The 13,311-nt window shown below is 47.1% G+C and overlaps 2 protein-coding genes across 4 annotated transcripts in view; one reads left to right on the plus strand and one right to left on the minus strand.

Annotated features, from left to right (window-relative positions):
* LOC308290648 (deoxynucleoside triphosphate triphosphohydrolase SAMHD1-like) overlaps positions 1–13,311 on the plus strand; it is a gene marked incomplete at its 3' end in the record, with an annotated part of 439,146 nt that overhangs the window by 333,830 nt on the left and 92,005 nt on the right. The gene's annotated exons all lie outside the window — the stretch shown is intronic.
* zhx3b (zinc fingers and homeoboxes 3b) overlaps positions 1–13,311 on the minus strand; it is a 33,954-nt gene that overhangs the window by 5,678 nt on the left and 14,965 nt on the right. For 2 of the 3 annotated variants that reach the window (XM_080733188.1, XM_080733186.1), the window contains exons 2-8: positions 10,647–11,084; positions 9,600–10,170; positions 8,097–8,210; positions 6,383–6,565; positions 4,748–6,025; positions 3,761–4,231; positions 563–904 (exon numbers count right to left, since the gene is read on the minus strand). In XM_080733188.1, coding sequence (XP_080589314.1) covers positions 563–904; positions 3,761–4,231; positions 4,748–6,025; positions 6,383–6,565; positions 8,097–8,210; positions 9,600–10,170; positions 10,647–10,888 — 3,201 coding nt within the window. In that variant the 5' untranslated portion in view covers positions 10,889–11,084. Of the gene's footprint in view, positions 1–562; positions 905–3,760; positions 4,232–4,747; positions 6,026–6,382; positions 6,566–8,096; positions 8,211–9,599; positions 10,171–10,646; positions 11,085–12,150; positions 12,236–13,311 lie in introns of those variants that run through there. The other variant, XM_080733187.1, reaches the window with a different exon arrangement.

Genomic DNA, 13,311 nt, shown 5'->3' on the forward strand with positions numbered 1-13,311 from the left:
TCGGCTATTTTCACAATTTCTGCCTTGTTGGCCAATGTTTAATTCATTTTAGAGGTATTAAAAAGTCCTTATATTGTCACTTTAGAAACGTGCATATACCCTCTATACACTTAAACATTATAATGGTTTGTTTACTGTTGAGAGAGAAAACAATGTTGCACATTAAGCTAATCATCTGGGGACCCTCCCCAAAATAATTTTGGGGGGGTCCAAAACCACAGGTTGAGAACCACTGCCTTAAGGTCTTTGCACACTGCTGTGTTTTTCGGGCCGAATATCGGAGTGAATTTCGGAGCGCGGGAATAAAAAAATCAACCTCACGTTATGTCAATCACGTTTGCACACTGCCGCCCGTTTCGTATTTATTTTCGGACCAGGGTTGATTTTTTCTGATTTTCGCAACTGTCGCCACTGGGTCCTATGCTCTCTCTCTCTTCTCTCTCTCTCCTTGGCCTGAAAAATGCTTTCGAGGATTTCGGATTTCCAAAATGCAACGAAAACACGCAGTGCAGTGTGCAACCAGCTTTAACCCATGGTACTTTGCACTCACACTAACACTCACCTTCAGCATCTTCAGGTTGATCTTGATGGGGTTGACTTTGGGCCCCCCGGGGGAGCCGTCCTCTCCTTTGGGATGCTTCTCCTCCTCCCCCGGGGACCCCCCGGCCCCCCCCAGCCCCGCCCCTCCGGCCGCCGCCGCCGCCGCCTCCATCAGCAGCGCCTCCTCCTCCCTCACCGCGCGCTCCGCCTCCTCTCTCTTCTTCTCCACCGCCGCGCGCTTCCTCTTGTCGGCGAACCAGCCGTGGATCTCCCGCCGCGTCATCTTGGTCTCGGCCCGCAGCCGATCCACCTCCTCGCCGGAGGGGTCGGCCTCCTGGGCGAAGCTGGCCTCTAGCGCCCTCACCTGGGGGGAGAAAAAAGAAAAAGGAATTAGGAAATTATGACAAGGGTCTTCAACGTTTTCAGGCCAAGGAGGACCCCTTAGCTGAGAGAGAGATGAAGCAGGGACCCTCCAGATTCCATATTGTTTCATTGTTTGACAGCACAATCATCAGTGTATTTTGGATTCATGTCAATTTGTGTTATCAGATATTTAACCACTTGAACCGTCAATACTTAGTTAACTTGACCTTTCACTCTGTACTTAGTCCGCTCTTTTTTCCCCTCTACACCCAACCTCTTTGCCGAAAATAGCCGATATACAAGCTCACAACACCTCGCAGCTATTTTTGGCTAAAGTTCTCAGAATATGGACGTTAGGGTTCAAGTGGTTAACTCACCCAATGCCAAGTGCCAAAATGGCTCCAAGGTAGATGTGCCACGATTTTGTATGTTTTTCTTTACTATGCAATGAAAAAAAATGTTTTTTTTAATATAATTGTTTTCCCCACAGAAACAGACACAGTTGTTGTGATTCAGTGGCAAAAATAATTTTGTCAATCAGACAAATGGTTCCAGAGATAGAGCTGTTTGAATGAAAAAAAGTGTCCATCCACTAGAATGGACACACATTTTCTCAATCAGCTAAACGAGGGAGCCAACACACAGAGAAAACCATCTCTCTGATCTCAGGTCATTTTGACATCTTTAAAAAAAATAAAAAAATAAAAAATTCTATACAAAAACACAAAAGACGTCATTGGCACCCAGGGCTTTTGAACAAAGATTTTGAAGGACCCCCTGTAGTAACTCTGAGGACCCCCTAGGGGTCCCGGACCACCTGTTGAAGACCCCTGAATTATGATTAACGAACGCCCTGACGCAGCTTCCATCAAAAGGATGTGTAACGCTGGTAACTTTCTAAATTGGCCTTTTTTTTAGTACATATACTCTTTTGTATTCATGTTATACATGTTTGTATTTGTTGATGACACGTATTGTGTTCATTTTGTATGTTGATGAATTGAATACACATAGGACCACAATGGAAACTTTTGTGTCAGGCTTTTAGCCTTGATGTCTTACTGTGCCACGTGTGCCGTTTACATTTCTACAAATAATGTATTCAATCAAAAACAAAAGAATAAAACTATTTTTAAAAAGCTTTTTTTTTTGCTATGAGGAAAAGTACTTTAACCATTTATTTTATTTTCCCCCTTCTTTTTCTTCCCTTAAAATTTAGAGCAGTGCTTCACAAACTTTTTCATGTCAAGGACCCCCAAATTGACACTTATTAGCCCGCGACTCCCATTTGAATAGATATGGCAGGGACTCCCCGGACTCCACTTTGAGAACCAATGATTTAGAGAAGCCAATTATGTTTTGCCATTTTTCTCTCCGATTCAGTCGTTACTCCAATTGATTCCATCCACTGACTGCTGTTGTATCATACTGGCTCACCTGCCGGTGAGGAGCCCCCACCGGGAAGATGTAGTGCCCCTATAGCCCGTAGCCGTCACTAGCACAGCGACAAAGATCTCCCCCACGGTCAATTGTGTTAGTTTTTAGACGTTTAGCTCAGTAAGCCGGATGTTTATTTGTAACGAGGCAAGTACAGTATGTGAACAACTTTCACCCTGGTGAAAGTTGTTCAGCAAGTTGTGAGCTTGGAGATCGGCTATTATAGGGCTTAACCAACATGAAACCTAGTGTCCCTATTCGAGGTGAACATTTGGCGCAAAAAAGAAATAGATTGGCTCATTTTTAATGAAGAGATTTGGAGCAGGGGGGGGGAAGGAGCGGACCAAGTATAGAGCCCTGGGTGACCCCAGCCAACTAAGTATGTAGGGCAGGGGTCTTCAACAGGAGGTCCAGGACCCCTAGGGGGTCCCCAGAGTTGCTATGGGGGGCCTCCGAATGTTTCTGTGAATCTGAGGGGAACATTAGGCAAAATTATCTGAACTCTAAGCTCACAACACCCCGAACCACGAGGCGTAACGAGATTGTAGATCTGCTATTTTCGGCAAAGTGGTTTGGTGTACAGCGAAAAAAGAGCTGAACAAGTACAGAGCCAAAGTTTACCAAGTATTGAGGGTTTAAGTGGTTAAATGTCTGAAATAAACAAAACAAAAAACAGATACATTTTACACAACACTGATGATAGTCAATGAAGACATCTATGAAATCTATGAAAATGTTTAAACTGCAACACAATTATTATAAGTAGATAATGTACTGTAGTGGGGGGGTCCCTGCTTCCATCCCTCTCTCAGCTAAGGGGTCCTTGGACTGAGAAGCGTTGAAGACCCCTGACATAGGGTCTAAGGCAGGTGTTCCCAAACCTTTCTGTCTCAGGGCACCCCATGAATATTTTTTTCATCCGAGGCACCCCTACATTAAATCGTCGTTGTCGGGTATGTCCAAAAGATCTGCTATTTTCACTACTTGTGTGACACTTTTGTATGATGAAGTAGAGCTTTTATTTGACCAAACATACACATTTGAAACTTGGGGATACAAGGTTTTTGCCTGACAGTGACGATATTGATCATTTTCACTCCCAGCACCTTATATTTATAGCATATTTTAGCGATTATGTTGTGAGGAAAACATTGAGATAACAGCCATTTTGGTTAGAACTGACTGAAAATAACTTTGTACTTCAAGTTTAAAATGATACTAAATATTTTTTTAAGTGTCCAAATAAATTCTAAATATTATCAAATTATCGCAGCACCCGTGGACTACCATCACGCACCCCAGGGTGCCCCGTCACCCACTTTGAAAACCCCTGGTCTAAGATTCACACAACCTTCCTCATGCAAAACCAACAACAAGCGCTTCTTACTATTTTACATACAAAAAGCTTTTAGAGTCGCACCTGGTGAGGCTCCCGTTCTTTGTAGCGGATGGCTGTGAAGTCCGGAGACGGGGGCCTGGGGGGTCTGCGGGACGGCGTGGAGGGAGAGGTGGGGGTCTGAGGAGCTGGAGGTGGGCTGAGAGGGGCGGAGGAGGCGGAGGCCGCCTGCTGGGGCGTCTTGGCCGCGGCGGCAGAGGAGTCCTGCTTGGGCGTCTTGGCGCCCCCGGAGGTCCCTTTGGAAGCGGAAGAGGAGGAGCCGCTCTCCGAGAGGTCCATGGGAAGGGCGCTGTCGGCCTCCGACACACCGCCAGAGGCACTTTTACCGCTGCCCCCCGTTCCGGCCGCAGCCGAACCGGACTTGGTCTTCTCGCCGGTCGGCGTGGACGCCTTGGAGCCCTTGAGGTTGCGGAAGTGGTAGCGCCGGTCGCTGAACCACTTGCGGACCTCGCGCACCGTCAGCCCCGTCAGAGAGATGAGGCGGTCCACCTCCTCCTGCAGGAAGAAACAATTTACAATTTAGAGACGCTCTTAATCTATTTAGGCCTATAATTATTTAATGCTGCTATTGACAAACATCAGATATACAAGCTCGGTGCTGCGCTGCAAGCTTGTAGATCTGCTATTTTTGAAAAATCATGAAAATGTGTACAAATCTTTGAATATCTCATTTTTAAACTGAACATTTGTAACTCAAATATTTGCTTCTGGATACAAAATATTTTGAGACGGGGTCGGCGGCCCAAATACATATAATTCTAGGGGTCCTTGACATGAAAGAGTTTGAGAACCACTGACGTAGAAACATGTGTTTTTCAAAAAACCTTGGGATTTAGAAGACACTTATAGAATCGGGTCAAAATCGGATCAAAATTCAAATGTTTAAGTTTTTTCAAAAATAGCAGATCTACGAGCTCACAGCGTGGCACTCGGTGCCGCGCTGTGAGCTTGTAGATCTGCTAATTTTGAAAAGTTAAAAGCATAAAATAATAATACGCAATAAATGCGTACCTGGTTGGGGAACTGGTTGAGCACGAAGCTATCCTTGAGCGCGGCCAGCTGCTCCTGGGACTTCTTGCCCTTGTAGAAGCTGGGGTCCAGGAATGTGTTGGGGAGGGACGCCTTGGAGGAGCTGGACGCGCCGCCACCCCCCAAGGAGGAGGAGGGAGCCGCTGCCGCCGCTGCTACCGCGGCTGGGGAGGGGGACGATGACTTGCTGGGGGCCGGGGAGGAGGCAGCTTCGATTCTGAGTCCTGGAGAGCTACTGGTGGCGGGGGGCGTGGGGGTGTTTCGGGGAGCTGTGCTTGTGGGGACGCTGGCTGTGCTGCTGCTGGTGCTGGTGGTGTTGCTTTTGTTGCTACTACCGCTAAGAAGGTCTTTGACCTTGTGTCCGCTGCTGACGCTTTTGCTGCCGTTGTTGTTGTTGCCGTCGTTGGGTTTGCTGTCCGTGCTGCTTTTAACGTCAGTGTAAACTTTGTTTTCACTTTTTGTCTTACTACTAGTAGTGCTGGTGTTATTGGTCTTGTTGTTGACGTCGCCGTTTTTCTTTTCACAGATGTCTTTAGCAGCATTGCTGCTTGCACCGCTGGCGTTATTGCTCTTGTTGTCACCGACGCCGGCGCCAGGCTTACCGTTGACGCCGCCGACTTTGCCGTTGGTATTGCTATGGTGGTTGCTGTAACCCAGACTGAGGTTGATGATGCTAGCGTGGCTGCTAATGCTACTGCTGCTATTGCCGTTACTGCTGCTGCTGCTGCTACTGATAACACTGCCAGCGCTGCCCGCCCCGCCACTCCGACTACCGCTACTGCTGCCGCCGACGGCGTTGTGCCCGCTGCTGCTGCTGCCACCTCCGCTGCTGCTTCCCACCGTGCCGGCGACCACCATGCTGACGCCCTTATCCGCCACCAGGGCTGCAGCGGTGGCGGGCCGGGCCTGCATCATGGGCCGGGCGGCGGCCTGGGGCTTGGGCGTGACGGCCAGGGCCACGGGGGCACCGCCGCTGACCTGGAGGCCGTTGGTCATGGTCACAGGCTGCGTGACGATCACCCCTCCCTGGTGGCCGGCCACCAGCGAGCCCTGGAGGATGTGCGGGATGCCCACGGGCCCCAGCTGGGCCGGCAGCACCGTGAAGGTGTGCTGCTGCTGGTGGTGGCTGTTGTGGTGGTGGTGGTGGCCGTGGTTCTGCCTCTGCTGGTGCTGCTGGGAGGCGGGCGGCGCCGTCTGGATGATGGTGTTGAACATCTTGCGGCGGGCCTCATCGATCTCCTCGGGCGACCAGCTGATGCCCTGCGTGGAGGAATTCAGATCCAATCAATAATCAATGAGAAAATGAGGAGACAAGACAATGTATTAGGTGGTGGTGGTCAAGTTTATGTAACATGATAATCATGGACAGAAGTACAGTTTAACACTCAAGTCAGTGGTAAAGTAGTTCTGCCAAGAAGAATGGTCAGACACTAGAGTTATATGGCTCCAAGGCCTCTGGGACGAGCTGTACCATAACAAGATAGGCTTTTACCAAAACAATAGCTACTCAGTCCTAGTGAGACCTCTAGACTCTTACAAGCTATCCCGTATTATTCATGATCTATCGTACGAACTAATAACGTCACACATAATCAATCACGATAATATCTACTGCACCTGCTTCAGCCGCTGCGCCGTGAACCAGATCTTGATCTGCTCCTCGGGGAACTTGGTGACCACGGTCAGGTAGCACAGCTCGGCCTTGGTGGGGTAGGGGAACTTGCTGAAGGAGGTCTTCAGGAAGGAGGAGGAGTCCATGGAGGCGCTGTAGGTGGGGATGCTGCTCAGAGGGATCATCACCTGGTTGGGTGGAAGAACACGGGATGGAAGACGACGAGAAAAAATGAACTCATTTAGGCCTAGAATTATTGAATGCTTTAACTATTGAAAAATAGCAGATATGCAAGCTCACAGCACGGCACCGAGTGCCACGCTGCGAGCTTGTAGATCTGCTATTTTTGAAAAGTTTTTTAAACCTTAGAATTCAGAAGACACTTACAGAATCGGGTCAAAATATTCAAAGACACATTTTCAAGATTTTGTCGCAGTCATTGGGCAGAAAGCTTTTATCTACATGTTCTAAATGTTTGTGGGTTTTTTTCTAAATTAACACCCTGCTTTATCATACTACCGCGTCACACAAAAGCATCAAAAGTAGCAGATCTACAAGTTCAAAAAGCGGCACAAAGCGATGGGTTTTCAACCTTGTAGATCTACCACTTTTGATGCTTTTGAATTTGAATCCTGCAAAGTACAGTAACAGTTTTGGACACAATTACGTTTCCACTCAACAGAGGCCATTTTGTTTATTATCTATTGCACAAACAAATCAGTCTGATGTCACCGCAAACAAATGTTAACTTTTGTTCACTGGACGAAAGAAACAATTCTTTATCTTTCTAACAAAGTCAAATTGTTTTCAAATATTCACTGAGGCAGCTCGACTTGTAGATTGTCATCAGAATGTTCTTAAGGGGAAAAGGGCCCCTTGTAGGATGCAGAATAATGTTTTGAATCTGACCCGTTTCACATGCAAAGAAAGCAGCTCACAATGTTCATGTCTAACATGTCCTCATCATGGTAATCTGATGATTTATGCAGCAATGCTGCACCGCATGTGTGCATGACGTGTTGTTGATGTAATGACATATTAGCTTGCTTATTATTGATGTATTGCCTGCTTATTGTAAGTCGCTTTGGATTAAAAGCGGCTGCTAAATGTAAATTGCATCCAGAGCATATGTTAGTACTGTTGAACTGTTGACCAACGTATTGTTTAATCTATATTGCCAATTTCTAGAAACAAACATCTTTGTCACACGTCTTCAAAACTATATTTCAAATCCATTTAGGCACCACTAGTTACTACTATGAAGGTCATAACTATTGCAAAAAAATCCCCCAAATAATCCACACACACATTAAAGGTTTTTCTTACAATCTCACAAGAGAGCTAAGAGTTTGTAGATCAGCCATTTTCAGGAAAGAGATTTAGAGTAAACGGGAAAAAATGGACGGGGGTGTTCCAGGGGGTTCCCAGATTGATACTTGGGAACCAAATGGACCCTTCCTTGTGTGCCAGAGAGCGTACAAATGGAACCAAATGGACTAGTTTGTACGAGTCAAAACAATCAAGAAGGGGTTCGTAGCCTAATGCATATCAACCTGGGGGTCCTTGAAATCAAAGTGGTTGAGGATGACTGCTATAGTAGTAAGAAGTCTCCTCTCATGGGGGTCCCTGGCGTGTCAATTAATTTGTGGGTCCTTGAAATGAAAAGTTTAAGAACCACTGCTAAACAAACAGAGATGTTTTTATTTTATCTTGTATTACCTTGGGCAGGTTCTTGGAAGAAACGGAGTGCGAGGAGACAGAGGTGAGACTGGGGGAGGAGACTGTGATAGGAGAGCTCTGCTGGAGGGTCCTGTTCTGGACCACCGACACCACCTGGAGGAGGAAACAACTTACTATTTAGGCATTTAACGATAAGCAAGGTAATAAATACATCAATACATCAACATCAATGCAAGGTAATACATCAATACATTAACAACCACAGCACGGTTCCCAAACGTTTTAGCTCGTGACCCAAGAGAGATATTAGACGTTTGCCCGAGACCCAAACTAGTGAAACTAGCCGAGTAACAAGCACGTACTTAAAAATTTGGTTTCTAAATTCATAGAATTTCTTAGATTTTTATTTCATTTATTAATGAATTAACTTTAACTTTTTACTTTTATTCATGAAAATTTGCAGGGTTTTTCTTGCATCTGCAAGAAAAAAAGGCTTGGCCAGGTGGTAGGCGGGGGGGGTCTCTGGTGCACGTGCTTTAAGCGCGCGCCGACACATTTTTATTAATTAACCAGTAAGACTCCCTAAATCGGGAGATAAGCGACCGTCATGTCGCATACACAAACTTTAGAAGGCAATGGTAGCCAATCAGGAGGGAATATGGGAAATGGGACAGATCCATGTTGATGACATGACTTTAGAGATACTGTGTACCGCTTTGCGTAATTTTAGGGCCAAATCTGTAGGAGCAGTGTCCAAAAATGTGTTTTGCAAGAATCGGCCTCATGGTGGCGCTAGAAGAGGGCCATGTGAGAATTGAGGGGTGGAGGCAAGGAGTGTGTGTTCAAAGGTTGGCATGGATAGGGGCAACGGTGGCGGAGATATGAGTAGGGGAAAAGTGTGACGTGTGACGTGACTGACAGACTGACAGAGTGACTGACTGACAGCCTGTGGAGATTTTGATAGTAACTGCGACCTGACAGTCGCAATAAACAAGTGAAACTCTAAGTGATGAAACAAAAAGAACAAAATGAGAAGACACAGAAATGGAACACTAGAATAAAGCTGATACATCATCTTTGTGGAGTTGTTGCTCCTGACTGAATAAATTGGTATTCCTACTTGAAAACACTCTATTAGCAATTATTTCACTTACACCCACTTTAACTCTCTGGCGTTCACATTAAGCACATTTTTTAAAAATGCTAAATGACTATACTTTTCTTCAGTACTGGTGGGGTAAACTTTAAAGGTTTAAGAAGAAAATCATGTAAAACGGTAAATGGTGCATTTATATAGCGCCTTTATCCAAGGCGCTTTACAGAGATTGCGCATTACATTCACCCATTCACACACACATTCATACACCGGTGGCAAAGGAAACCATGCAAGGCTCATCAGGAGCAAATAGGGGTTCAGAGTCTTGCTGAAGGACTCTTTGACAATAACTCTGGGGGAGCCTGGGAACGAACTGGGAACCCACCGCATTCTAAGACGGCAACTCTATCCCTGAGCCCCGAGTAGACCCATCCGTGCCACCTTACCTGTGTCATAGCGGTCTTGAGCATGGGCAGCGCCCCGGAGCCGTTGACAATCTGGATGGCCGACGGCAGCGTGACCTTGGTGGTGGCACCGTTGTGGACGATGGTGGGGACGTGTGTGACCGTCACCGCCGGCGCCGTCTCCTTCTTCTCCGACTCCCTGGAGCCCGGGTGGAGCTCCTCATCGGAGGCGGCGTGAGGCACCGCTATCCTCCGGGACTCGAACTTGTTGCCCTTCAGCATCCTCATGATGGGGGTCTTGGTGATGGAGATCTCTGCGTCTTTCCCCGCCGTCGTCGCCATCGTCGTCGTCGTGGCGGCGCCGTCCGTCCCCGGCCCGCCCACGACCAGATGCTGCTCCACCACCACCTTCCTGTCCCTCCTCCTCAGCTGCAGCGTGGTGTTGAGGGTGCTGGGGTGCACGCGGGCGTTGTGCAGCGCCAGGCCCTCGAACTTGGCCGCCGAGGCGCCGCAGTCCACGCACAGGAAGCTGGGGTCGGCTCGGAAGTCCGGGTGGCCGCTGTACACGTGGTCCAGGAACAGGTTGAGGTCGCGGGTCTCGAAGTTGCACGGCCTGCAGGGGCGATATGGTGATAATTATCGTTGAGACGATACAATGTGTCCACGATATGCCTTTTCGGAGGTATTGTATCGTGATACAATTGATGGAGCCTTGTAAAAAATCCTGTTTAATCGTCAATACAGAGATTCATAATTTAATTTAAACCTGCATTTTGGTCTAAATCAGTAGTTCTCAAACTTTAAAATGTCAAGGTCTCAACTTAACTCTGACAGCATACAAATGAAACCAAATGGACCCGTAAGGGTCCATTTGGTTTCATTTGTATGCTGTCAGAGTTACATACTTGTAAAGTTCAATTTACCGGTAGACCTCCCAAAAGGAACCCAGAGAGTCTTGTTTTTGTCAAGTAGCTTAAAAAATAACCATAAAAAACCAACTTGAAAAAAGAATCGTGATAAAATCGTTTATCGTGATACTGTTTGGAAAAATATTGTGATATTGTATTTTTCCATATCGCCCACCCCTACCTGCAGGTGTAGGTGCCGGCGCCGTCCCTGCTGCTGCTGCTGCCCTGGTGGTGGTGGTGGTGATGGTGGTGGTCCCCCGACTCCCCCGCTTTGGAGGAGGACACCCCCAGGTCCAGGGGGCTCTGTCTGCCTCCTCCTCCTCCCCCCTGACGGACCAGGACGGGGGGCTCCTGCTCCAGCTCCTCCCGGAGCCTCCGGCTGGGGATCATGCAAGGTGTGGTGGACTTCCTCTTGCTGGCCATGGTGTTGTCCTAGGTGTGGGGGTTAAAGTGACTGACTGCGAGGCGGGGGATGTGTGTGAGACCGCGGAGAATGAGACGCTCCCGGTGGGGCTCCTATGGGCCAGCCATAGGTGGAAGGAGATGATGGCGCGTCATGACGACCATTACGCCTGTTTGTGTTTGTCCACTCCTCGACGTCCTCAGGACAGGGGTAAATCTGGGAATGAGAGAAAAAAGAAAATCACGTTTAATTTCCAGGTCATTATAAATCTTAATTTTAGCTCATTGTAAAATGTGCTTACCGATCTAGCATATAGTCGTTGTCGGGCGGAAACCTTGTATCTCCCAAGTTTCAAATGTGTACGTTCTTTCGCAAAGTAAAGCCCTGCTTCATCGTACAAGGCCGTCGCACAAAAGAAGTGAAAACAACAGATCTACAAGCACACAACGCCTCGCACCGCGAGGCGTGTGTGCTTGTAGATCTGCTGTTTTCACTAGTTTAAATCATTTTTAAAATGATAAATGCAAAACGAACGGTTTTGGACATACAAGGTTTTCATCCGACAACGACGATATAGATTCAGTCTTCAGATAAGAACACACCCGGAAACAGAGCGAGGTTTGAGTTCGTACAACTACGCGAAAATACGAGCCGGCGTTTCCCGGTTGGAAGACGAAAAGTAAAAAAAGACGAAAAAAAAAAACACACAAATAAAATGACAGTCCAGTCCGGATGTTTTATTGCAGCCTCTAAAAAAAACCTCTTGTGCTCCTTCGACTTTCAATAAAAATTAAGTCTCGTTCCCACTTCCCCTGCTCCCCTGAAACTCAAGGCTGTCTCTTTTATGAGGGCACTCAACCAAAGGTCTCAGTTCTTCACTAAAGGCTTTTTGGGAAAGAGCTCCTGTCTGCCCCCTTCTTTCCCTTCCCCCACACGGCTCTGTCCCTCTCTCTCTCTCTCGCTCTCTCTCGCTCGCTTGCTCTCTCGCTCTCTCACTTCCCCTCGTTCAAACACACCCCCTCAGAGTAGAGAGTAGGGAACAGGAGCGGCGAGCACAGGTTTTTTTTTTTATGCGGAGCTTCCACAGTTCCACACAGCCTTGCTATAAAAATACTCGCCGGAGTGTTGTTTAAGGATAGAGACCCATTGCCCATGTAATACAAAAGAAATACTTTAAAAAAAAAATGAAGGCGACATTCATACCCAACATATAGAGTTACCGACAAATACACGCGTACGTACGCACGGCCATGAATCTTACAGGAGGCAATTCAAACTTCACCTGTATTCTAAAATACCCCGGCGTCTATCCTCCACAAAATGGCGACGCTTCCTGCGAAGAACGAAACGCAAGCCCTCCCTTTCTCCCTCCTCAACTATGAGTGAGAGTGGGTTGGTTGCTGATGCACTGGAGGACAGCTCTCGGGGGCAATTACGCTTCCCCAAACACGCCATGCAGCGGCCTAAACACCACACCACGCACACAGGAGCCAAAGCTCAAAGTCTCACTTGGGAGATTGTGACGGAAACCTCTAAAAAGTCCAGTCCAAGTTGATACCTAACTCGTTATAAAAATGATAACCAACAAATCTGCACCAAACACAGACAGCTTGTGTGGTAGAGTAGACAACCCCGCTCTGAAATCAATCTAATTTAGTTTAACCCATTAGACCGGGTACGCATATCTGTGTCATCAGTTTAACCATTGCTTTAACTATTAAAAAACAGCAGATATACAAGCTCACAGCGTGGCACCGAGTGCCGCGCTGCGAGCTTGTAGATCTGCTATTTTTGAAAAATCTTGAAAATGTGTGCAAATATTTGAATGTATATATTTTTTAAAGCAGACATTTTCTAACGCTAATTCTTCTTCCTCTTGGTCCCTGGAACTAAATATTTTCAGATGGGGGTCTGTGGTCAAATTCACATCATTCTAGGGGGTCCTTGACATGAAAAAGTTTGAGAACCACTGACAGAGAAACATAGGTTTTTCAGAAAAAAACGTTAGGATCAAGAAGACTTTTTTTTTCAGGTCTAAATCGGTTAAGGCTGAACTTGTGTCAAACCTTTCCAAACATCTCACCTCTTGGCATTACCAATACAACAGTACCACCAACACCTCTGTCAGGTGAGAAATATAGGTCAGAGGCATCTTACTCTAATCCCACTCTCCTACATCCAAACATACAGGCTCTTGCAGCACGGCTACCAGGGACATGCTGGGCCCCTGATTCAGCCCGGGAAAAATAGTTGGAGAGGTCCTCATTGCGCGCTATAGAGAGAGATCTCTCTCCATAGTGCTGCTGCTACTCAAAGATTTGCCATTTCAGATCATGACAAGTGACAAGCCAGTGGGCCAATTATTGTACATGAGTTATATTTCGTCGTTGTCGGGTCGAAACCTTGTATGTCCAACGCCTCGCACCGCGAGGCGTTGTGTGCT

The sequence above is a fragment of the Nannobrachium achirus genome (assembly GCF_963921795.1).
Source record: "Nannobrachium achirus genome assembly, chromosome: 9".
In the NCBI taxonomy this organism is placed as follows: Eukaryota; Metazoa; Chordata; class Actinopteri; order Myctophiformes; family Myctophidae; genus Nannobrachium; species Nannobrachium achirus.